Source organism: Heptranchias perlo, chromosome 18, assembly GCF_035084215.1.
Source record: "Heptranchias perlo isolate sHepPer1 chromosome 18, sHepPer1.hap1, whole genome shotgun sequence".
NCBI lineage: Eukaryota > Metazoa > Chordata > Chondrichthyes > Hexanchiformes > Hexanchidae > Heptranchias > Heptranchias perlo.
In genome coordinates, this window is record NC_090342.1 from 29,023,936 (window position 1) to 29,051,314 (window position 27,379).

General features: G+C 41.1%; 1 protein-coding gene across 2 annotated transcripts in view; it reads right to left on the reverse strand.

Moving 5' to 3' along the window:
• LOC137334981 (coiled-coil domain-containing protein 91-like) overlaps positions 1 to 27,379 on the reverse strand; it is a 120,864-nt gene that overhangs the window by 52,024 nt on the left and 41,461 nt on the right. For both annotated transcript variants that reach the window (XM_068000072.1, XM_068000071.1), the window contains exons 7-8: positions 20,529 to 20,606; positions 1,595 to 1,702 (exon numbers count right to left, since the gene is read on the reverse strand). In XM_068000072.1, the coding sequence (XP_067856173.1) occupies positions 1,595 to 1,702; positions 20,529 to 20,606 (186 nt within the window). The remainder of the gene's footprint in view (positions 1 to 1,594; positions 1,703 to 20,528; positions 20,607 to 27,379) is intronic.

Genomic DNA, 27,379 nt, shown 5'->3' on the forward strand with positions numbered 1-27,379 from the left:
ATATGAAGCCAATTTTCAAGTTCCAGAAATGTGTATAGTACTAAAATTTTTAAAACTCCGTCAATTGAAGCAGAACATGTTAAAAAAAAAACAACCATGAGAACAAATCAAAGAAAATGCAACCCAAAATGATGCACACTGTCAACCAAGGTGAGAAGAACTTTTTATTGGTGATGGCAAGTTCAGAAATATTTTTACAGCTCCAGAAGCAATAAAATTTAAATGGTTATAGTAGCGGCCAAACCTTTTAATATTTCTAAAGTATCACTTGCAGCATAAAACTTATTGCTTTAAGCAGGAAAGCAGCTGTCATTTTACTGTGCACGTGGAATGAACAAACCCTAGAACTGTGCAATACATGGAGCAAAGAGACACACTTATTTTAAAAGGAGAAATACACAGGCTAATTTTCAAACTTTGTGTTTTCAGCGAGAAGTTTCACCCACCAAACAGAAATTTAGGAGCACAAAGTTTGAAAAATACTCGTATGGTTGACTGGACTGTCCTAGAATTCTAAATGGCACCTCTGGTTGCCCTGTTTTATACTGTAGAACTGCTGGTTGAGCAAACACTTTGTATTATACTACTCCTCCTGTGACATCATAGAATTCTGTACAGTAACATTAATAGGAAAGTGAGATGCGAATAAAATAAAACAAACTTTTTAAACTTTAATTTTAAAAAAAAATTTAAACATTTTTACTTTGCACCACCTAGTTACTGCTCTGCAGCAGCTAGTCAGGTGTCAGCCTTGACTCTAACCTCTGAGTCAGAAGGTCGTGGGTTCAAGCCCCACTCCAGAGACCAGTACATAATCTAGGCTGACACTTCAGTGCGGCACTGTTGGAGGTGCCATCTTTCGAATGAGATATTAAACTGAGGCCTCATCTGTCCTCTCAGGTGGATATAAAAGACCCTGTGGTACTATTTGAAGAGCAGGGGAATTCTCCCCGGTGTCCCTCAATCACCATCGCTAGTCAGTTATTTCATTACTGTTTGTGGGACCTTGCTAGGCACAAATTGGCTGCCACATCCCATTACATCAGTGGTTACACTTCAAAAGTACTTCATTGGCTGTGAAGTGCTTTGGGACATCCTTAGGTTGTGAAAGGTGCTATATAATTGCAAGTTCTATCTCTTTCTTTCTTGTACTGCAGCCATTACAAAGCTGGTGCTGTAGGAAATTGTCCTTTCAGAATAATTGAATTAGGCTGAGATGGATCAACTTAAACTGGAGTTATACTGCAAATTCAATGTTGGTATGATGTGAGAAATGTGTCAAATTGATGCAAATTTACTGTATGACTGGCCCATGAACTAAGAAATCTTGATACAGCATCGTGTTAAAATCATTAGCAATTTTAGTTTTAATTAATTGATTCAGAAAATTTGAGCAGACCTATCTAATGTTCAGTCTATTATTGACCATTGGAAGTAATAAAACTACTTTAACATCGAGCATGAAAGAAACAGCAGGAATTAGGAGCACCATGAGCAGAAGTAACAATAAATAAGGTAGTAAAAGGTACACTGAAGGGCATAACTAATTACTCAGGACACTGTACTTCACACAAAAACAATGTTAAAACATTACCTGGGCATTGAGCAGCTCTTCACATTTCTGCATTTGTTTCTCTATGGTTGATTGAAGGTGTTTTCTGCTTGCCTCTTGCTGCTGCAGTACAGCAGATTTTGTTAATGCCTTGAACAAAGAAAACAAACCAAGTCAAACAGGACTTTTTTTTTTTAAGTCTACCAACATTTATTTCTTCAATTTATTCAGTTTAAAAGAGTAAAAAAAGCATAAAATTACAATTAGATTTATATCTTTTAGAAAACATCTATTGGGGCAATTATTCTCTTGATTTATAAAGGCTATTAATATAAAATAATAAAATTCAGTCTATTATAAATTGACCCAATTGAAGTTTCTGCATGTTTAATATCCCAGTCAGCATTCCTATTTCAAAGACTGCTTCTCCTGCAAACCCAGACATATCACAGGCAGCTGGGAAGGTAGTGGGTTCACTTGACTAAAGTGGGCTCAATTTAGTGATCTGAAGGCAGACCACACAAGACGCAGGCAAATGAAAGCTGCTGAAGAAAGAACCACCAGACATATTTCACTAACTGACAAATACCACATCCTCTACAGATTAAATCTGCATGCTGTGAAATCTCATGGGCCAGCATGATGCTAAAAACGTCAAGTCAAGTAAAAGCAGATGGAAATTCCGAGAAGTAGAGCATAAAAGGCAACGAGGCCGACACCCCATTGTGTGGGTGTGGCAGGACAACTATAGTATCCCATGCAAATCCATTCCAGGACTCTGGTTTTGTGGGAAAATAACTACAGATGCTCTAAAATGTAAATAATAAGACTGGACAAAGGCCCAGAGATCATTTTATAACACATGAACATACCTTCTAAGTGTGCAACTCTGGTCATTCTTTCCTTTCCTAGGTTTACTGGAATATTCCAATTTCATTCTGCTGAATGTGAACTTCAATTTTATTGGTTTTTCCAATTTTTGGAAAGATGTTGCTATTTAAAATTTTTCATTTGACCACATTTCTTTCTTTCATGGGTGCTTCAGTCACAAAATAATGTCAGACTTCAACGATTGCACAGAATGAGGACAAGGTTTATTGACAATAACCATCCTAGAGCAATTGGGGGCATTTTTTGTTCACGCCATATTACAGATCTGTGCCAATGAAGTTAAATTATAGCGTGCAGTCCTTTTTGCAATTGTAGCAAGCAAGATGAACATCAAAATTTAAACAAACAATCTTCCCTAATGTAGCAAATGTGTTCATCCTACAGATAGCACAATCTATCACTCATCTATTTAGCATACTCCAGAAACCTTAGCTGTCATTTGGCAACAATAGAAACCTTGCATGACGCATCAATCCCAAACTACTTTTTAAAATTTCTAAGATAATATGATTTGGGCAGAGTGGGGACAGCACATTGTTGCTCCAATATTACTGTGGCACAAAATGGTATGATGCAGGTTTGCATTGGTAATGTCCTGAACAATACCAGTCTCATGCAGACAAAGAGATGATCAGCTGGGCTGCTCTCATGAGCCTCAGTTACAGAGCAGCACAAGTGAAGGCCTGGAACATCCCTGGGTATGACCTGTCCTACCGGCAGGACAGACCCACCAGAGGTGGCGGTACAGTGATATACAGTCAGGAGGGAGTCGCCCCGGGAGTCCTCAACATCTGGATCCCATGAAACCTCATGGCATCAGGTCAAACATGGGCAAGGAAACCTCCTGCTGATTACCACCTACCGCCTTCCCTCAGCTGATGAATCCCCCTCCATGTTGAGCAGCACTTGGAGGAAGCACTGAGGGTAGCAAGGGCACAGAATGTACTCTGGGTGAGGGACTTGAATGTCCATCACCAAGTCTGGCTTGGTAGCACCACTACCGACCGAGCTGGCTGTGTCCTGAAGGACATAGCTGCCAGACTGGGCCTGCGGCAGGTGGTGAGTGAGCCAACATGAGGGAAAAACCTACTTGACCTCGTCCTCACCAATCTACCTGTCGCAGATGCATCTGTCCATGACAGTATTGGTAGGAGTGACCTCCGCACAGTCCTCGTGGAGATGAAGTCCTGTCTTCGCACTGAGGACACCATCCAACGTGTTGTACAGCACCACCACCGTGCTAAATGGGATAGATTCAGAACAGATCTAGCAGCTCAAAACTGGGCATCCATGAGGCGCTGTGGGCCATCAGCAGCAGCAGAATTGTATTCCAGCACAATCTGTAACCTCATGGCCCGGCATATTCCTCACTCTACCATTACCAACAAGCCAGGGGATCAACCCTGGTTCAATGAGGGGTGTAGAAGAGCATGCCAGGAGCAGCACCAGGCGTAACTAAAAATGAGGTACCAACCTGGTGAAGCTACAACTCAGGACTACATGCATGCTAAACAGTGGAAGCAACATGCAACAGAGAGAGGTAAGCGAATCCACAATCAACGGATCAGATCAAAGCTCTGCAGTCCTGCCACATCCAGTCGTGAATGGTGGTGGACAATTAAACAACTAATGGGAGGAGGAGGCTCTGTAAACATCCCCATCCTCAATGATGGCAGAGTCCAGCACATGAGTGCAAAAGACAAGACTGAAGCATTTGCAACCATCTTCAGCCAGAAGTGCCGAGTGGATGATCCATCTCGGCCTCCTCCCGATATCCCCACCATCACAAAAGCCAGTCTTCAGACAATTCGATTCACTCCACGTAATATCAAGAAACGGCTGAGTGCACTGGATACAACAAAGGCTATGGGCCCCGACAACATCCCGGCTGTAGTGCTGAAGACTTGTGCTCCAGAACTAGCCGTGCCTCTAGCCAAACTGTTCCCGTACAGCTACAACACTGGCATCTACCCAACAATGTGGAAAATTGCCCAGGTATGTCCTGTCCACAAAAAGCAGGACAAATCCAATCCGGCTAATTACCACCCCATCAGTCTACTCTCAATCATCAGCAAAGTGATGGAAGGTTTCGTCAACAGTGCTATCAAGTGACACTTACCAATAACCTGCTCACCGATGCTCAGTTTGGGTTCCGCCAGGATCACTCGGCTCCAGACCGAATTACAGCCTTGGTCCAAACATGGACAAAAGAGCTGAATTCCAGAGGTTGGGTGAGAGTGACTGTCCTTGACATTAAGGCAGCATTTGACCGAACATGGCACCAAGGAGCCCTAGTAAAATTGAAGTCAATGGGAATCAGGGGGAAAACTCTCCAGTGGCTGGAGTCATACATAGCACAAAGGAAGATGGTACTGGTTGTTGGAGGCCAATCATCTCAACCCCAGGACATTGCTGCAGGAATTCCTCAGGGCAGTGTCCGAGGCCCAACCATCTTCAGCTGCTTCATCAATGACCTTCCCTCTATCATAAGGTCAGAAATGGGGATGTTCCCTGATGATTGCACAGTGTTCAGTTCCATTTGCAACCTCTCAGATAATGAAGCAGTCCGTGCCCGCATGCAACAAGACCTGGACAACATCCAGGCTTGGGCTCATAAGTGGCAAGTAACATTCGCGCCAGACAAGTGCCAGGCAATGACCATCTCCAACAAGAGAAAGTCTAACCACCTCCCCTTGACATTCAATGGCATTACCATCGCCAAATCCCCCACCATCATTATCCTGGGGGTCACCATTGACCAGAAACTTAACTGGACCAGCTATATAAATACTTTGGCTGCAAGAGCAGGTCAGAGGCTGGGTATTCTGCAGTGAGTGACTCACCTCCTGACTCCCCAAAGCCTTTCCACCATCTACAAGGCACAAGTCAGGAGTGTGATGGAATGCTCTCCACTTGCCTGGATGAGTGCAGCTCTAACAACATTCAAGAAGCTCGACACCATCCAGGACAAAGCAGCCCGCTTGATTGGCACCCCATCCACCATCCTAAACATTCACTCCCTTCACCACCGGTGCACCGTGGTTGCAGTGTGTACCATCAACAGGATGCACTGCAGCAACTCACCAAGGCTTCTTCGACAGCACCTCCTAAACCCGTGGCTTCTACCACCTAGAAGGACAAGGGCAGCAGGCACAGGGAACACTACCACCTGCACATTCCCCTCCAAGTCACACACCATCCCGACTTGGAAATATATCGCTGTTCCTTCATCGTCGCTGGGTCAAAATCCTGGAACTCCCTTCCAGCACTGTGGGAGAACCTTCACCACACGGACTGCAGCGGTTCAAGAAGGCGGCTCACCACTACCTTCTCAAGGGCAATTAGGGATGGGCAATAAAAGCTGGCCTTGCCAGCGACGCCCACATTCCATGAACGAATAAAAAAAAACAGGCCACCTGCCCACTTTGTCAGGCGAAGTGCTGCCACTCAAACACGATAGCCAGGAATTTGAATTTTGCCTGATTTTAAACGGATGTGGGGTGGGCAGGAGCAGAAAATTGGTCAAGGAGTCATTCTGTGAGCTCCTGGCCAACTGCCGTCATTTCTGGGCTTTTCCATCAGAGGTAATGGCAGCAGTTGAATATGTCTGCCCAAATATGGGCTGGTGTATTCAAATAGCACAATAACTTTCCATCATTAAGGGCATAGTAATGTTAAGGGATTTAAAATTTGAAAGATCCCATGATTGCACTCTGGAGCCCCACCATTTTTAAATTATTTTAAACAATTTGGCCCTCTTAAGCTGCTTGGGAGCAGCTGGTCCTGTTCCACTCTTGCAGGCAAAAAGCCTGCAGCAGCCATTTTCCTTATTTCCCCCCCCCCCCACCCCCTTCAACCGCCCTTAAGGTAGGCTCCCCAGTTCAGGCAGGAATCCCACTGGGAATCCATCAAAATTATGTTTATTAGACTGGGCCACAAATATTCACACCAGGGTAAGCAGCAGAGAAGTTGGTAGGCACAAAACAGAAAATCTAACTTGGTGATCCTTTGTGAAGTTAGTATTCTTTGAAAGTTATCTTAAAGACAGAATCACAATGCACTTTCATAAAAAAGACTGACACCATTAGCCTCCAAAACACAAAAAAACCTAAATTTGTAACAACTATTGTGAAGAATTCTAAAGGAAATGGAAAGAAAACAGAACATTTGCTAGAAAGATCGCTCCCACTTAATGCATCTTCTTAAACATTCAACAATACAATTAGAACATAAGATTTTATAAAAAGTAATTAAATTACTGAGATGGGTCAAGGTCCAGGAGGAAGAGAAGTGAGGAGTTCTACTGTTTGAGGTGTTGAGATCGAGTTAGAGTGGGAGATTATTATTACAGTGGGAGATTATTACAGTGGAGATTGCTCAGAAGAGAATGTAGAATAATGCATTTCGCCCTTAGGAAGAACAAAAGCAGAAAGTTCAGAAGATTGCTAACCATAATATTGACAAAGAGAAAGACAAGAAAGGTTGGAGACTTTATGAAGAGTTAAAAAGGTTATGGGGAAAAGAAGAGTTAGGTATAAAAGAGAAAATCAAGCTTTTTGGAAGCAGCTTCAGTAATTGAGATGGAGGAGTTCCAATGCAGATCAGAGGAGAAAGTCAATCGATAAAGAAAAACTAAGTGTGGAGTGAAAAGCAAAGATGTGGCCGTGATTCCACCATTACACTTCAAGAGGACTGAATATTGTGGGCAATGAGGGCCTACAATCTGAAACAAAAAATTGACAAACTGAAAGTTGACAAATATAAAATGGAATCAACAAGAGTGGATTGCATGATGAGTGGAGGAGATCATCAAAATAGGAGACAGTACAGCGCCCTGGGAATCTCTTTATTTGATGGAAACAGCACGGAAACTAAATAATCCTGCCCACTCTCCGTCCACAGCACAGTTCCATCCAGTGCATTCAATTTTATCTTTGGTAAATTTATGTTCAATTTCATCAAAAGCCAAAGACAAACTACATCATATCTGTAAATTAAAGCTGTACACTGTCAAATATACTGAATTTGTTTTTAACTTCTAAGAGATGTCAGTGCTGAGGAATGGAACACTTTCCCAATTTCAGGCAATCCATGTCAATATCGTGCTCCCAGTTTGGGGGAAGAACAGCCTCCTGGAATGGAAACGTTCTTAGAACGTGCTCCAACAATATGCTTTAAGACCAACCTCAGAAGAGGGCTCCCTATGGCACCCATGTGATCTTTCCTTTTCCCTTACCTGTCATCCATGTTGCCTCTGAGTAAGATTACCAATCTAGTGCCAAATTAGGAGTAATTTTGTCCTATGGATCCATACCAACTACCAATTAGGTTGTAACTATCCACCTTCATTGCATTTAGGGCCAGTACAGCTAGCAGACAGAAACCTTCAACTCATCACTCTGGACTGGATGTGAACCCAGGTCAGAGAGGCGAAAAAGCATCAAACCTCCTCATTTGAGTTCCTTTAAGAAAAATGCTAAACATTAAAATCACTGTGCATAACAATGTTTAATGTAGAAAATTAACTTGGAACTTATTTTTGCTTGATGGTCGTTACTCTTGTTTATTATTCTGATACATTAGATAATATTGTACAGAAAGAAAAATGCCTAATATATATGGATAAGAACTTGTAGCCAGCAAAATCGATTACTTACCAAAAAAAAGTCAGTTTGGCAAATCACTATATAGAGAAAAAGAAATCATGACTGCAGCTAAAACAATCTTTGTATGCCAGTGTACTTTCGTATGAAAGTTAAAGCACTGTAGTCTGTTCGCTTAGTGTACTTTTTGGTAGTTGACCATGCTGGTATACAACTACATTTTTTTGCATTATAATCCACGTTAAGCATCAATGATAATATTTTTAAAAGCAGCTTTCAAGATTTCTTTGACACCTTTTCTCAATGTAACAAAGTGTAAAAGCAACCATTCTGCTTCCAGTCATGCATTGTGAAACCATACCAAAAACCACAACGAGATGCTGGATTTTGCTGAAAGTAGAAGGCAAAGCAGTAGCATGAATCTTTAAAGGCGGATCCATAATTGGGAGGACCTGGAAGCTGTCAACAATTCTATTTATCAAGGTTTGACTCAGCAATTTTGCTATGACTCACAAAGATATAATGCAGATATGATTGTTTGCTTTCTATTTAATCATGAGGAGATCAAAATTAGCCCTGCAATTGACTAACACAACACTGTGACACCACCAGTATATACATAGAGAATACACTGAATTATTTTATTTTGTTGTTCCACTAAATTGGCAACCTCACTCAGAGGACAGAAAGTGGTTGGTGTAGGAAAAGTGATCCAACTGATGCACAGAGGATGAGTTTTCAAGGCTGAAGTTAAAAACATCATTCAGGGCAAAGTAAAGGGAACTTTAATCTGCATCTAACCCATGTTAAAGCTTATCCAGGTCAAGTGCGTGTTGACACTGGATAGGTCCTTCAATATTCAGCGCTGACATCCTTCACTTAAAGCAGCCCAAAAATTCTTGACAATAAATAAATAAAGCATTACAAATAATGGCATTCTAAGAATTCTGAGCTAATTTGTTATTGACATTACATGTTTCACTCTTCTATTGACTGCTCTGCAATTCACTTCCTGATCACTTCAAAGATTTTCTTTGATCACGAAGTATTATACATTATTGTTAAGACTTTTTCTAACACGCAAATCCTTCTATGAAATTTTAATATTGGGTTATTCCATTAACACATACATTTGTCATTTGTGGTTGTAACTCAAGATGTACACCCTTGGTTTGCAATGAAAAATTCACAAAATATGCAGTATATTTCCTGGCAATTACATTGAAAACCATGTATCAAAATTGACAGATATAATTTAATCCATCGGCCAGGGAGACAAAGGGTCATTTTACGTTGTTTCCTTCAATGTCTGGAAGGTGCTGTTAATTACTCTGTATAGGTTCACATCAGACGTTTATGTCATCTTTCATCAACAAGAAGCAAAAGTTTGTGAAGAACGTCTGCTCCAAGGTTACTTTAAGTAACTTGCCAGCTGGCTTTGGATACCATTTATATGTTGTTACAGACCTTTCTGATGCAAGTGCGCAACTACCAAAATGGACACTACATGCAGAGACCCATTGCGGTTTTGTTTTTTGTTTGAAGTGATTATCAGTCTACAATTCAATTCTTACAGAGTGATGAATAATATAATGACAGATGAGTTGAAAGCTATTCAAAATGCATTCTGGTAAATAACCGAGAAACGTGGACAGTTTGGCACAGAGGGATGACTTGTAAGTTTATTTTTCTGCCCAATAAAACTTCCCATGGTATTTTTCCACATCTCCAGCTCTTTACAGCAAGCTTATTATAAAAATAAACACAGGAAGAAAAATTACCAACAATGGACAAAGGCTACAAAACCTCTCTTTCTCCCCAACCCCCTGGTAGAAGTCTGTCTGAAACTAGCTACCTCATTCAGGTGTCAGCCGTGGCTCAGTTGGTAGCACGCTCGCCTTTGAGCTAGAAGGTTGTGGGTTCAACTCCCACTCCAGAGACTTGAACCTGTAATCCGTTCCCAGAGCAATACTGAGGGAGTGCTGCATTGTTGGAGATGCTGTCTTTTGGATGAGACGTTAAACAGAGGCCCTGTTTGTCCTCTCAGGTGGATGTAAAAGATCCCATGACACTATTTTGAAGAATAGCAGGGGATTTCTCCCTGTTGTTCTGACCAATATTTATCCCTCAACCAACATCACTAAAACTGATTATCTGGTCATTGCTTTTGTGGGACCTTGCTGTGCACAAATTGGCTGCCACGTTTCCTACATTACAACAGTGACTACACATTGGTTGTAAAGTGTTTTGGGACCTCACAAAGTCATGAAAGGCACTATATAAATGCAAGCTCCTTCTTTCTATAGCCTTTGGGACAGAATAGAAAATTTGGAAATTAAACAAAAATGTCAAAAAATTTAAATTGCATTAAACTGTTCCCTCACCAACCCACCCAGTACATCACACCTACTTTTAGTCACTCATACAGGAGTTTATCACACTCCAACCAGGACATCAAGACCAAAGTGGAGACTTCATCACAGCACAATAGAACTGATGCTCTATAGGTTGATCTGCAAATCACCACAATGCACAAGTAAGTTGAACGAAAGAAACCTGAGTATTAAGCTAGCATATCCTTCTAGGGATATTAGGGACACCATCACAATCTTCAGATGACACTCGTGAAGCATATGGTAAGTAGGTTTAAGAGAATGCCTCTGTGACAACTTAAACATGGAGCCTGGCAGTTTTTGCACTTGATTTTAGACCTAGAAATGTGGGCAAGGCTAACAATAAAATTCTAAATGCTGAAAAAAAGAAATTCATACAGAAGGCTTTGGAAATTATTCAAAATACAGTCAAAAAGCCATAAAGTTAAAAAAAGGCCTGATTTTCAAAACTGTAGCACCCTCACATCTGTGCTACAGTATTTTAGTCCATTGGCATTATTTATAAATGTGCTTTTGATAGTACCACGTAACATTTTATTCAACAAAAATTATGTACAATATTTAGAGGGGTCAAAGCTAACTAAAAAGGAAGAGGTGATCAAATCAGTCTAGTCTGCAAAACCTCCTTTAACATTTCTCCGAGTAGAGTCATCCACCATTAAATTACTGAAAAGTGATCTCTGATGCAGTATTTATCCCTTTCTAAAGTAATATTTTACTTGGTAGAAGTGGATTTTAAAAAATCATTAAGCACTCACAGGGAATTGCTGATGATTTTTCAGCTTTGAAAGTTATATGAGCTGGGCAGGTCAGATCATATTCCCCACCATCTGTCTGCAAGATTTTTCCCCCACCTCCCACAATCTCCAGGACGGAGATTCCACTCACCTTTGTTCATGCCTCCGCAGCCCCAACATGATGGTTCATGCTTCGGAATTCCCCTTTCACAAAGGTCACCAGGTGTATTAAGTATAATGGGCTTGGCATACTACAGGCAGATTGTGTATCATTCACTATTATGCAATGTGGTTGTGATGGACAATAGAATTACCCACTCAGTGCCCACTTCTTCAGTGACCAATCTGCATACAATGGAAAGTATAAGATTGTACACGAATGTATAGTTTCTAAACGTGGTGGTGAGGGTGCTGGATGACTAGTTTAATGGTTCTATTATTTTGTTGGGGTCAGTTATTGAAAATGGGATGATACTTTTCTTTAGCTCAGATTAACTCAGGCAAATATTTGAGAGCCTTTTTTGAAACAACACACCTTTGGTGAGGAAGAAGGGGTTGCGAGGGGGAAGTGGAAGAAGGAGGACAGAGAAAGTCTAGCAAATATTGTGATATTCCTAAATCAGCACACATTTCCTGTCCACAAACCTTCAGTTGCACCTTTTTTTGGGTCACACTTTTGTGTCAACTTTTCCCATTGTAAATTCCAAAGCCCACACTTCTCATTTAATTTTCCTACACGAACACAACACTTCTCAAAAAAAAAATTCATCCACCATATTTTTCCTCAGAAATTGTAATTATAATGTCCAAAATAACATTTTAAACAAAACTTCTAAAAAAAAATTTTTTTTAAATGTTTCACAATAGCATGATAATATTCACCCATTAAATTGTCTTTTTTGCCTTATAATATCTTCATTAAAGTCTTTTCTTCAAGGCCTCAGCAGGTCTCAAAAGTCTGCACTTTGGATATTTTTACTTCACAACAATTGAGTGAGCTTTCAATTACTTCTGTGTATTCTGAGCAGATGCAGTTCCCAGCAATCTGTGCATCAATAAGGGTAAAAGGGTATGTCTCCTCATCCTGTGAGAGTTTGAGAGTTTCTTTGCCTTTTTCCAAAAGACTTAAAGAAACTGGAGATTGGATTGTTAAAGCTTATTTTTCAGGCAAGGCTGGTATTTATTTAAATTTATTAATCACAAAGACCCGTGAACAGATGCATGTGTGAACAGAAACACCTGAGAGTGTCATTTCTTTGTTGACTATTAGGGAAAAAAAAGAAACGGTTTATAGAGAATGGATTACTGATTTTGACAATTCAGTTTTAAAAAATCATTCTCTTCAGAACCATTTTTGAAGCTGAAGACTTTTTATGCATGTATAAACTTGTAAACTGCATAAACTATGGTCCTTTGAGCATTTTATGAGGTAATTTTTGTTTGTTTACAGAAATAGGAACATAGGAACAAAGGAACAGGAGTAGGCCATTTAGCCCCTCAAGCCTGTTCCGCCATTCAATGGCTGATCTGTGACCTAACTCCATATACCCACCTTAACCAAAGGTATTAAGGGATATGGGACTAACAAAACTCTATCAATCTCAGATTTATAATTAACAAGTGAGCAAGCATCAACTGCCATTTGCAGAAGAGAGTTCCAAACTTCTACCACCCTTTGCATGTAGAAGTGTATCCTAACTTCACTCCTGAAAGTCCTGGCTCTAATTTTTAGGCTATGTCCCCGAGTCCTAGACTCCCCAAACAGCGAAAATAGTTTCTCTCTATCTACCCTGTCAGTTCCCCTTAATATCTTGAAAACTTTGATCAAATCGCCACATAATCTTCTAAATTCCAGGGAATATAAACCTAGTTTGTGTAATCTCGCCTTGTAATTGAACCCTTTGAGTCCATGTATTATTCTAGTAAATCTACATTGCACTCCCTCTAAGGTGCGCAGCCCAGAACTGAACACAGTTCAGGTGTGGTTTAACCAGGGCTTTGTATAGCTGTAGCAGAACTTCTACCCCCTTTAATTTTAATCCTCTAGATATAAAGGCCAGCATTCCATTAGTCTTTTTGATTATTTTCTGTACCTGTCCATGGCATTTTAATGATCTATGTACATTAACCCTTAAGTCTCTTTGGGCCTCCACTCTTTTGAGCTTTTCACCATGTAGTCAAATATTTGTTACGACGATATAAGCTGGCAAACTGAGTAAAAGTTCACTAAATTTTCCCTTTCTGTACTTCTAGCACATGCCAGAAGTGCATTTCAGGAAACTCCGCACTCTTAGACCATGATCTTCCGCCCACTAATTGTGAGAAACAGAAGTTTATGCTTAAATGCTTTATGGTGGGAATATAGCGACATGGGAGAGTGGTGGGGGTGTACCTAAAAGTACAAAAGGAGCTGTAGATAGGCCAGGGGAGGCTGAATATGATGGACCACATGGTGAGTTGTGGGCCTATAATTCATTCTCATTGGCCCCCATTCCCACAAGGCTGTTAGACCCTGCTACGCCCAAAATTGTCAGAGCCCAGCAAAATTCCAATGGTGCCAGACTCTGCCTGCCTGCCCACTACCCCCCCATGCTCCAAAACCCTTCCATCAGCCCTCGTCCTTGATTTCTCCCACTCCCAAATCCCAGAAACCCCTCTCAGTGCTCATACTGGAATGCATTTCCAGTATTACCTCATCCTGGAAATGCCCTATGCTTACAGAATCAGACCTCCCACCCCCCACCCCCCCCGCCCTGTCCCCCACCCCAACAGTGCCCCCAGATTCCAGGACCGAACCCAATATTCCCAGAGCCCTAGGATACCCGTCCCAGGACTCTCCCCTCTCCCCCCATCCCAGCACTGATTGGTGGGCCCCCTTCCCAGTGATCCCAGGGTGACTCCCAATGTTGATAAGTCAGTGTCCTTGGTAGTACAATTTGACATAACACCCCTGTACTTATGGAACCTCAATCATCGCGAGCAACATCAAGGAAGATCTGCTTGATCTGCTTGTCCTGTTAAAAAATTAAATAACTGCACATCTACACCAAATTTCAATGACTGAAAAAGATAGTCCTGAACAAAAATAAACTGCCTTAACACAAATAACTTTCATCGATGAGAAATATTACTTAACTGCAGTAATAAAGGTTCACTGAACTCCAACCTTCCCAGTTTGTCCTTTGCAAGATAATAATTGCTTATGCACAAACGGAAAGTTCCAACTATGCTAATTTCCTATCCACTTTGATTCTGTTCAACGATTCCACTACCTGATGACAGGAAGTTACCGATAACCTTATTTTAAAATCTAACTTTTAAACTTATTGACGTCACAAGGTAGTAATTATGGGCAAATAAGTAGATACAAGTTTGATTTCCAATTCAACATAAATTTTTTTAATGTTTTTCTTTATTCCTGTTCATAAGCATTCTCCCCTGTTCAGCCACTGAATTTCCTTTAAAAAATGAATATCCTGTGCAGAATCTACATTTCGGGTTTGCATATCTGTAATAAGGGGACATTTAGTCCCAACTAAACCTTTATCTGAACAAACAGGTACGTTTAACATAACAAAGATGGTGATTGGTGCTTCATGACTTAAAGTTGACTTCCATTTGGTTTGGATTTTCAGACTTGGTTTGATGAGTGACTTCTGCCTATCCTTAGAATTCTTTTTTTAAAAGTGAGCAAGACAAATGATAATGCTCTGGACTGTGCTTCAGTTTAATCCTTAATTTGTCAACTTGGTTGGGAGGTAGGTGACAGCGAGTAGGGATTGGCAGGATGTGACAAATGGTGTTCCACAGGGATCTGTTCTAAAACCTCAACTTTTCGAAGGGCTGAATGACCTGCTCATGTTCCTATCTCAATTCAAGCACAACAAAACAACCCTGTCCACATTTGGTTCTTTCCATTTATATTTGCAACATTTCATACCTCCACGAAAATATCAGCAAAGCCAGATCACTGTAATATTGCCAGTGAATCGCTAGCACTTGACTATAATTATCCTTGTAAAATAATCGAGATATGAAATTGATCAGATTTATAAACAAAAGAAAAAGAATGGCACAAATAGTGGTGCAATGTCATCAGTAATGTCATCAGAGAGTCGCAGATCATAGCTACACCAAAGAAAAGGAAAATTTATTTATATGAAGTATCACATCTGCTAAAGCAGGATAATTTCCTGCGGCTTTTGGAGTAACCTGCTCCAGGAACTGAGCTGGCCCATAAACATCACCGAAAGGATGACAGTGTCCCTTTAAGAATACTCTACCCAGGATGGAAACTTTGAACTATGCGTGTTTTACAACTGTGAACAATTTTACAACACCAAGTTATAGTCCAACAATTTTTACTTGAAATCTACAAGCTTTTGGAGACTTCCTCCTTCCTCAGGTAAATGTTCAGGAGCTGAACATAACCTGAGGAAGGAGGAAGCCTCCGAAAGCTTGTAGATTTCAAATAAAAATTGTTGGACTATAACTTGGTGTTGTAAAATTGTTTACAATCGTCAACCCCAGTCCATCACCGGCATCTCCACATCATGTTTTACAACAGCATGGTATTAACTAGGTTATTTACCTATAACATACACAATGTTTGTTTTAAATCACAGGCCATTTTGAAATCAAATTTTAATACCTTAATTAATTAACTATTTTTGCAACTCATTCCGGACTTTCACGCCAACAAATGGTCAAATACTGATTTGCAGATTGTGACTTAGAATTATAGAATCCTACAGCACAGCCATTTGGCCTGTCATACCTGTGTTGGCTCTTTGAAAGAACTGTCCAATATATTCCCACACCCCAGCTTTTTCTCCATAACCCTGCAAATGAATCCTCTTCAAGTACATGTCCAATTACCTTTTCAAAGTTTCTATGGAATCTGCTTCCACCACCCTCAGGCAGTGCGCTCCAGATCTTAACCACCCTCTGTGAAAAAATTTCTCCTCATTTCCCCTCTAGTTCTTTTGCCAATGATTTTAAATCTATTACCTCTGGTTACTGACCCACTTGCCAGAGGAAACAGTTTCTCCCTATTAGCTCCATCAAAACCCCTCATTATTTTGAACACCTCTATTAAGTCTCCCCTTAACCTTCTCTGCCCAAAGGAGAACAATCGCAGCTTCTTCAATCTCTCCACATAATTGAAGTCCCTCATCCCTTGTATCATCCTGGTAAACCTCCTCTGTACCCTCTTCAAGGCCTTGACATCCTTCCTAAAGTGTGGTGTCCAGAATTGTACACAATACTCCAGCTGAGGCCTAACCAGTGATTTGTAAAGGTTCAGCATGACTGCCTTCTTTTTGTATTCAATGCCCCTATTTACAAAGCCAAGTATCCCATACGCTTTCTTAACCGCCTTATCAACTTGCCCTGCCACCTTCAAAGATTTGTGAATGTGCATCCCCAGACCCCTCTGCTCTTGCACCCCCCTCAAAATAGTACTGTTTACATTATACTGCCTCTCCATGTTGGTGCTCCCAAAGTGCATCCACACTTCTCCACATTAAATTGCATCTACCACGTGTCTGCCCATTTCACCAGTCTGTCTATATCCTCCTGAAGTCTGCTACTACCCTCCTCACTATTTACTACATTGCCAAGTTTTGTATCATCCACAAACTTCAAAATTGTACTCCCTATATCCAAGTCCAGGTCATTTCTATAGAACAAAAAAAGCAACAGTCCTAATACCAATCCCTGGGGGACCCCACTGCATACTTCTCAGATTTATCAGCATAACCAGGCAGTATTCTTGTACAATGTCATAAAAATATCTGAATCACTAATTAACCATATCAGCCAAAGTGTCAGGTCACAAATGTTATATAAATCCATTAAGCATCAATACTTACCTCATTCTCCGTTGTAAACTACTAAGTCACCTGCTGTTTGTAACAATTGCTATTGGCTGCTCGCCAAGCAAGGTAAAGTTCGAAACAAAACTGAAGGTGCAGTTTGGATTCAGTGTGTTGGGAGTCTTAAAGCAAATCTCTTCTTCAAACACAGTACAATGCTGCCTGTATTAATATTACTATGCCAATCCCTTACTCGAACATTTACACACCACCAGATAAAGAATTGTTGTGGTACGCTTGGTAGTAAACACAACAAAGATAGAGTAATCTTTCACAAATATGGATCAGTTGACCAAAAAATGCTACCCTGAAATTGTAAAAAAAAATTCTGCTGCAGTAGAAACATTCATAACCAAATAGTTGGCCAGTGGTCCAAGTCTTAAATAGACAATTGAAAAAAAACACTCAGACGGGCCACTAGATGGAGCACCTATGAAAGCAAAAAGTTTTAGGTTTTGGGAGGGGGAGAAACAAGAAAGGCTGTGTCACAAATTTTTGTATTGCTGTATGATTCACCGATACCCAAAATGACACAAAAAGGCAGAAACTGTTTTTTCCTTCAGAGATCATTTTTATGAAGGGTAATTGATTTTTCTCATTTAACTTTCTAATGGATCGTGCTTTAAGTATTTGGCTATGTTTTGTACGTGCTATAATTTAATTATAAATCAACAGATTATTCGCTTTAGTCTGCAAGAAAAAAAAATCTAGTCAGTGTTTAATATCTGCCAATTCAAAGAATATTTGGTAATGAGGCATGAGACAACATTTAATCTGACAAATGGATTATTGCAATTAAGGTAATTATTAATCCTCAGGGTATGCACCTCTGCTAACGGCAGATTATAGGAAAAGTACAACTTCCAGATTGTAGTGGCAAAGTCCTTTTGTGGGAACTGCTGTGAAATCATGAGAGAAAAAAATTTTACTATAAAAATCTAAAATTATAACAGACTGTTTATAACATCAGCATAAAGATTCACTTATAAGAGGCTAAATTACAAATTCAAAAACCTGTTACCCTATAAGTTTATTTCACTTTCTCTTCCAATTGTCCATTATGAAGTTTTTATAAGAGCACAGCAATTTAAAAAAGAACACTTCAGAGGTACTGACGTAATATGTAGCATTCGGGATCAGCTTCCACAAAGCCAAAAATTGTGCCTCTCTTTAGAATACCTCGAAGAGGCAAGGTGACACTAACCTAACCAATATTTCTATTTTGTCAATATACCTAGCAAATTATTATTGGACTATTCACCCCTGCACAAGATGACACCAATTGTTCTTGACATATATTGCTAATAAGTAATTCATTCTTTCTTCAGAGAAACCTCAATGCAGAACAATGCCATGTAAATACCTAGACAAGGTGACCTGTTGCACATCAAGTTTATTAGCATATGGAGTATTACTGTTAATGCTACAGAAAAGAGGTTTGCAGTTTAACTGTCTACCCTCTCAACAAAGTGGCTGAATGCAAATACAGCACCCTGCATATTGGCTTCTAGACCATGCCAACTGTAATATATGTTGCTGTCTCGCATGGCTGGAGTCCGACCTGCCAGGTGCTATCATCTCTCAGGACAGCAGATCGTGCCAGGCCCCTCAGAGTACCATGCTAGTAGAACACAGGAGGTGACATCAGGCTGCCCAGGAACAAACTTGAGATACTGCCAAGAGTCAGCTGCCATGAGAGGAGGATTATCTCAATCCCATAGCATATTGGTGATCTGCCCCTTTGGTGTAGCCTTATCCTGCATGCCACTCTCATTTCCTCTTCCTCCTGCTCCTGTTCTGCCTCCATCACAAGTCCATAGTGAACCTCATGGTAAGGGATCCATGATGGGAGGGGGTGGGGGGAAGCAACAGGTTTCCCTGCCTGAAACTGCTGAAAGGCAGCTTACAGAATTCTTTGTTAGCACCACAACCAAGAGAAGATTTTTTTTTTAATTGTCTGAAATATAAGCTTTGATTGAAACAAAGTGTGTGGATATTCAGTGCATGTGAGCTCAACCACTTCCTGGTCTGACAAGTCATACAGGTAACTTACGCCATTTTTCTACAAGCTTGGCATAAGTCAGGTGCAATTCTGATGCAAATGATGGAATATCTGGCACAGGAACAGTAGCTTCGGCCCTCATTATCCTGTAATTTGCATACATGCACCGCTTTGGGGGTAGGTGCATCTTCTGCCAGCAGCCAATTCTACCAGAATTTAGTGTGTACTTTAGAATGGTGTAACTCTAGCATATCTGACTGAAGCCCCAAATTCTGGTCTCCTATGCCAGAATTACACCGCTTTTGCATCAAAAAAAGACAGAATTTCGGGCTCAGAGATACTAACTGCTAATACCAATAAAAGAGAAAGACAGTGTCTTTCCTCATTCTAATTTGATTTTTAAAAATTGAATTTTGAAAGAAAACAAAGCTTCAAGGGAGATATACAGAAAGGGAGGATAGGAGGGAGAGACGAGAAGGGAAAGTGGTTTGGATGGGAATGGAGGATTAAGGGTGAAGTCGTTGGTGGAGGAAGGGGAAAGAGAAGGTTACAAAGATTTATCAGTAGTTTAAAGTGGAAGATAGGGGCAGTGATGGGAGCAAGGAGGTGGTGGGGGGGGGGCATGACCAATTGGAGAAGGGGATGGGAAGAGAACTATGGAGTATAAATGCAGCCTGCAGCTTGATGGTTCCTTTCTCTGCCACACCAAGCCATGCCTCTCAGTACCTCCCACCCAAAAGGAAAGAAAAAAGAAAAAGACAGAGAGAAGCAAAATAAGTTGAGAGAGAAGAAAAAGCAGAAAAACAGGGAGAGAAACAACACAAAGCCACCAGAGGCAGGCAAGAGAGAGCATATTCTCTGATCAATGGTGTTGCACATGGTTAGAGATTGGCTAGTGATAATAAGTCTTGTGCTTAAAGTTCACTTTCTGTAAGTCTTGTAATTGCACCATCACACTAGGTTGATAACAACTGTATTGCTATAGAGCAGCCACAGGAGATCTACTAGTAATGATATAAAAATCAAAGTAATATATAAAAATAAGCATAGGATGGATGATTGAAATGGGGACTGAATTACATCTGACTGCCCTGGTCCAATTATCCCCAGCATCTTAACTCCATTTCACCTGAAGACTACACTGATCTCGATTCCACATGTGCAGCGACATGGGAGATCAACTTGTATTTTACAAATCTCGGGCCCTTATCAAGATCTACTTTCATGGAGTTATGCTGAAATGTGTTTAGACTTTAAGATCTGATAAATATTTGTGTATTTATCTCACTTATTGCTTTGTTTCATTTCATGTCCTCCAAGTAATACAGACAAGGCACACAAATTCCGCACACATCGCGCTTTCTGTTGATAGCACCACATATACTAATGGTTCTCCCATCACAAAGCATTTGTTTTCAACTTTTGGGAACCAAGATTTTCTGAGTTACTAAAACACTGCCTAAAGAGTACTAACCTTAAATTCTTCAATAATAATACTTAGAGCATCATGACCAGCTTTTCTCAGGTCTTCCAGCTCTTGTTTATGTTTCTTCTGCAAAGAGAGAATTACATTTTGTTAAAGTGTCGATAATGGACAGCTTTAAGGAGGATGCAGTTACAGAATTCAGCCATCATCAATACTACTGTGGTAACCTTATTTCCATGCAGAGTGCAGAAATTCTCACATTAGTTAGAAATCTGACTGTTCATTGTGCAAGTTTTCAAATATTAACGTTAAAAAAAAAGGACAATAACGACACTGGTTTAAAACTGCACATCTCTGATGTTTTAATTATTCTAGAATAGGCAAACAATGTTCTGAAGCTATTAACTTCTAACAAAATAATTCAAACTTGTTTATGATTTAGAAAAACTTCCAACTTTTTATGGATTTCAATACAAAACAAGACAATTTAACCTTTATTACATTACAAAAGATGATAATCAAATAGCAATTAAGGTTTGGGCAATTATTTCACTTTCACAGAAATATCAATATGTTTGCATATTGTACATGCAATAATATATTTCTACCATTACCAACAAGCCAGGGGATCAACCCTGGTTCAATGAGGAGTGTAGAAGAGCATGCCAGGAGCAGCACCAGGCGTACCTAAAAATGAGGTGCCAACCTGGTGAAGCTACAACACAGGACGACATGCATGCTAAACAGCAGAAGCAACATGCTATAGACAGAGCTAAGCGATTCCACAACCAACGGATCAGATCAAAGCTCTGCAGTCCTGCCACATCCAGTCGTGAATGGTGGTGGACAATTAAACAACTAATGGGAGGAGGAGGCTCTGCAAACATCACCATCCTCAATGATGGCGGAGTCCAGCACGTGAGTGCAAAAGACAAGGCTGAAGCGTTTACAACCATCTTCAGCCAGAAGTGTCGAGTGGATGATCCATCTAGGCCTCCTCCCCACCATCACAGAAACCGGTCTTCAGCCAATTCGATTCACTCCACGTGATATCAAGAAACGGCCGAGTACACTGGATACAGCAAAGGCTATGGGCCCCGACAACATCCCGGCTGTAGTGCTGAAGTCTTGTGCTCCAGAACTAGCTGCGCCACTAGCCAAGCTGTTCCAGTACAGCTACAACACTGGCATCTACCCGACAATGTGGAAAATTGCCCAGGTATGTCCTGTCCACAAAAAGCAGGACAAATCCAATCCGGCCAATTACCACCCCATCAGTCCACTCTCAATCATCAGCAAAGTGATGGAAGGTGTCGTCGACAGTGCTATCAAGCGGCACTTACTCACCAATAACCTGCTCACCGATGCTCAGTTTGGGTTCCGCCAGGACCACTCGGCTCCAGACCTCATTACAGCCTTGGTCCAAACATGGACAAAAGAGCTGAATTCCAGAGGTGAGGTGAGAGTGACTGTCCTTGACATCAAGGCAGCATATGACCGAGTGTGGCACCAAGGAGCCCTAGTAAAATTGAAGTCAATGGGAATCAGGGGGAAAATTCTCCAGTGGCTGGAATCATACCTAGCACAAAGGAAGATGGTTGTGGTTGTTGGAGGCCAATCATCTCAACCCCAGGACATTGCTGCAGGAGTTCATCAGGGCAGTGTCCTAGGCACAACCATCTTCAGCTGCTTCATCAATGACCTTCCCTCCATCCATAAGGTCAGAAATGGGGATGTTCGCTGATGATTGCACAGTGTTCAGTTCCATTCTCAATCCCTCAAATAATGAAGCAGTCCGAGCCCGCATGCAGCAAGACCTGGTCAACATCCAGGCTAGGGCTGATAAGTGGCAAGTAACAATCGCGCCAGACAAGTGCCAGGCAATGACCATCTCCAACAAGACAGAATCTAACCACCTCCCCTTGACATTCAATGGCATTACCATCACCGAATCCCCAACTATCAACATCCTGGGGGTCACCATTGACCAGAAACTTAACTGGACCAGCCATATAAATATTGTGGCTACAAGAGCAGGTCAGAGGCTGGGTATTCTGCAGCGAGTGATTCACCTCCTGACTCCCCAAAGCCTTTCCACCATCTATAAGGCACAAGTCAGGAGTTTGATGGAATACTCTCCACTTGCCTGGATGAGTGCAGCTCCAACAACACTCAAGAAGCTCGACACCATCCAGGACAAAGCAGCCCGCTTGATTGGCACACCATCCACCACCCTAAACATTCACTCCCTTCACCACCGGCGCACAGTAGCTGCAGTGTGTATCATCCACAGGATACACTGCAGCAACTCGCCAAGGCTTCTTCGACAGCACCTCCCAAACCCGTGACCTCTACCACCTAGAAGGACAAGAGCAGCAGGCACATGGGAACAATACCACCTGCACGTTCCCCTCCAAGTCACACACCATCCCGACTTGGAAATATATCGCCGTTCCTTCATCGTCGCTGGGTCAAAATCCTGGAACTCCCTTCCTAACAGCACTGTGGGAGAACCTTCACCACACGGACTGCAGCGGTTCAAGAAGGCGGCTCACCACCACCTTCTCAAGGGCAATTAGGGATGAACAATAAATGTTGGCCTCGCCAGCGACGTCCACATCCCATGAACGAATAAAAAAACATCTACGGCAACAACTTGTATTTATATAGTGCCTTTAACGTAGTGAAACATCCCAAGGTACTTCATCGGAGCAAAATTTGACAGAGAACTACATAGAATCATAGAATGTTACAGCACAGGAGGCCACCATTCGGCCTGCCGTGCCTGTGCCAGCTCTTTGAAAGAGCTGTCAAATTTAGTCCGACACCCCTGCTTTATCCCCATACATGTCCAATTGCCTTTTGAAAGTTCCTATGGAATCTGCTTCCACCACCCTTTCAGGTAATGCGTTCCAGATCTTAACAACCCTCTGTGTGAAAACATTTCTTCTCATTTCCCCTCTAGTTCTTTTGCCAATTATTTCAAATCTATGACCTCTGGTTACCGATCCACTTGCCAAAGGAAACAGCTTCTCCCTACTTGCTCTATCAAAACCCCTCATCATTTTGAATACCTCCATTAGTTCTGCCCTTAACCTTCTCTGCTCTGAGATCAATCCCAGCTTCTCTAATCACTCCACATAACTGCATTCCCAATAAAGTGATATTATCACTTTTTCACTGAGCCAAATAGGTATATGTCACATTTTTCTAAACAGAAAAATATTTAACATCTGTGCCTGGTTTAGTCAACAAGGTTAATAATATGTTATATATATTATTACAGATACACTTTTCCAGGATTACATTTGGCAGCTTGTATTCTAGTAGATTCTATGTTTCTGCTGAAAGAATTTAAAGATATGTAACAATTTGTCTGTCACAGTTAAAGCAAATGTCTGATTAAAATGAAAGTCAGATTGGTTAAGATTGCAGAACAGTTCCTCCATTCATTTGCTACCATGAACTTTTTATACTAGTGTTCCAAAATGCACTACCTGAGTTACTTGAACCCAGCACAGAGAAAAAGCTTTCAGATTCAGTGCTGTTTTGATAATTAGGGAATTGAGAGTAAATTAAAATATTATTAGGTGAATGACAGGGGTTATACTATATAGTGAAGATGAGAATCAACTTCAATGTACTTTAGAACAACCAGCAATGAACTGTGAAAAGATTACAGGGATGCAATTCAAATCAAGGCACAGTAGCTATGCCAGTGTTACCCACACTTAGGATAAATTCAGCATAGATGCACCATTTATGCATTGAACTATGCAAGTAACTGAATCATTTACAAGATATAGATGATTTATGAACTGTCAGTTGAGAAGGTTGTGGGGTAGTTATGGTCAGTATTGACCACCAGGGTTATCACAAAGGTCCACATGATGGACAGCAAGTAATTCAGCCCATCTTAAAATAGCTGAGCTCCTTTCAGAAAAAAAAGGGGAAAATATTTAGAGCTCTGCCAAGTAAATCAACCTGACAACTATTTTGTGACATTGAACCTCTCCATATTCAAATCCCTATTGAACATCAAAGTGAGAGGAACACTTCCACACAGGAACTGATGGAAGGACAGAGGAAAGTAGGGACAGAGGGAAGGGAAAAAATGAACAATTTGGGCAAATTGGTGCAGAACAGCTTGTTATAGAACAACAGAGGCCTGGGAGTAGGCACCTTCCTTCCCACTCAATTATGAAAACATGTATGACGATGAATGGGGTGCCTAAAAAGACGCACAGTGGCTGCAGTGTGTACCATCCACAGGATGCACTGCAGCAACTCGCCAAGGCTTCTTCGACAGCACCTCCCAAACCCGCGACCTCTACCACCTAGAAGGACAAGAGCAGCAGGTACATGGGAACAACACCACCTGCACGTTCCCCTCCAAGTCACACACCATCCCGACTTGGAAATATATCGCCGTTCCTTCATCGTCGCTGGGTCAAAATCCTGGAACTCCCTTCCTAACAGCACTGTGGGAGAACCTTCACCACACGGACTGCAGCGGTTCAAGAAGGCGGCTCACCACCACTTCTCAAGGGCAATTAGGGATGAGCAATAAATGCTGGCCTCGCCAGCGATGCCCACATCCCATGAACGAATAAAAAAAACATTTAGGAAGAAAGGGGAAGGTGGTGAAAAATAAATCATAATCAACAGAAATTTAAATAACTCTTTAACCTGTCATCATGCCAGCTGGTATGGTCAGTACTTGACACGGCACACAGTTTTTCTGCAGGAGACTGCAAACACTTACCATGAAATCATATTTAATCTGCACTCAGATGTAGATACATATTGAGAACATTCGGTGTAACATTAACACATCACTAAGCAACTTAATTACCATAACTATTGGACTCCAATTAACTGGCTGGCAGCCATTCTTTTCTGTGTATTCTTGCATCACTTAACTGGAACAAGTAGTAGCTTAAGTACTTGTCCCAAGGACAGAGGTAGTTTTCCAAAGTTACTTCAAACTTTAAATGTTCTTTCGGAGAACCCATGACCTACAATTCTCTACAGCAGCTAATAATGAGTATTTTTTACTTTTAAAAAAAACTAGGAGGTAGTTGGCACTGGGACGCAATTTAGTAATATCCAAGGTAGAATGCACATTTGCCCAGTCAAAACCAGACGTATGGAATGGATGTTGTTGCCCTCTCAGGGCCTGGGGATTCACTTCATTAAGACTACTCAGATAGAAAGCTTTAAGTCATGAATAAATAGAGGTAATTTTGAAAGCTGCAAATATTTACAGTTGATAAAATGAATTATTAAAAGAACAAGGGGTAGTAATTGATATATGTTGCGCCCGCATTTCAGGCGTAAAACGGGTGCAAAGCATACCAATTTAGTAGTGGGATTTCTTGCACCCAATCTGCGCAGGCATTGGTCCCACTGCTAAATTTGTGGGGCCCTTTTTCTAGATATCCTGGGAAGACACCTAAAACAGGTACATTAGGCACCTAATGCCTGTCGAAAGGCCCCTTGCATTAGATAGTAAATAAGTTTTAATATTTTATTTTAAAAAACATTCCTGTTGTGCCAGGAGGAACAAGTGCTCCTCCAGCTCCACAGAAGTCACGATTGGGCATCCCCACCCCAACAGCCCTCTCCAATCCCCTCTCCTGGGACTTAACCGAGGGCCGCTGCCACTGAGGCAGGTGGCCCAACATTTATCTCTTTGCTTGGGTGAACTGCCTGTGGAGGTGTGGCAGTGCCAGATCACGCCATGTATATCAATGAGGCCATAGGATCAATTTCCATTGATTCTTAGGCCTTCGATTTAGGCACACACTTGTCGCGCAGCGCCGAGTCTGGGACAGGAAATGGGCCCAGCCAAAATTTACCTCCAAGAGTCCTGTCCAAGCTTAACCAACTTCACTAGAGCATGGAATCTTCCATGTTCAAGCTTCAGGTGAACACTAATCAAACTATAATAACTATATTGGGAGCAAGGGCACTCTTCCTGATCTGTAAAAGCACCCCAGAACAGGGGTATTTAGTAATAAAGGTATACTAAATTGTTAGTGAACTGGCCAGATTCATAAGTACACAAGCAAATGAGGCTCAAAAGGCAAGATGGGAGATCAAAGATTTCCCTCTCCATTAAGAGTAGCTAATGTCAAATTAACTTCATTAAAATAAATTTTAATATTTGTTCATGGCAGGGTTAAGGAAAGCATGGGCATGATAATCACATTTTTTACAGAACACTACGGGATCAGTTTTGCAGGGATCATGGAAATTTCATTTATCAATGTTACTTGCAGTGACAGCATAACTTGTTCATCGCACTCTTGATTGAATCAGAATATCGTGAGGTCAAGCCCTACTCCGGGACTTGAGCATATAATCTAGGCTGCCACTTAAGTGCAGTGCTGAGGGAGTGCTGCATTGTTGGAGCTGCTGTCTTTCAATTGAGATGTTAAACTGAGCCCCATCGGCCTGTTCAGGTGAACACCAAAGGTTCCATGACACTTTTCAAAGAAAAGCAAGGGAGTCATTCTAGAGTCCTGGTAACATTTATCCCTCAATCAAACCACTGAAACAGATTAACTGGTCATTTATCTCATTGCTGTTTGTAGGATCTTGCTTTGTCCAAATTATATTTGTTCATTATATAACACTTCATTGTTTGTGAAGGTCTTTAAGATGTCCTGAAGATGTTAAAGGCGATATATGAATTCAAGTTCTTTACTGGTGAGGCTTAAATTGCAATGTTAGACTAATGTCATGAAGATGTTTCTTTACTTGGTTTGGGGGGGGAGGGGGGGAGAGGAAGAGGGGGGAAAAGGATTAGGGAGAATTTATTTTTTTTTAAAGAAGAGTTTTCTTTTCTGGGAAATTTTACCTGTGATTATTCATCTCTCAAATTTTACATAGGT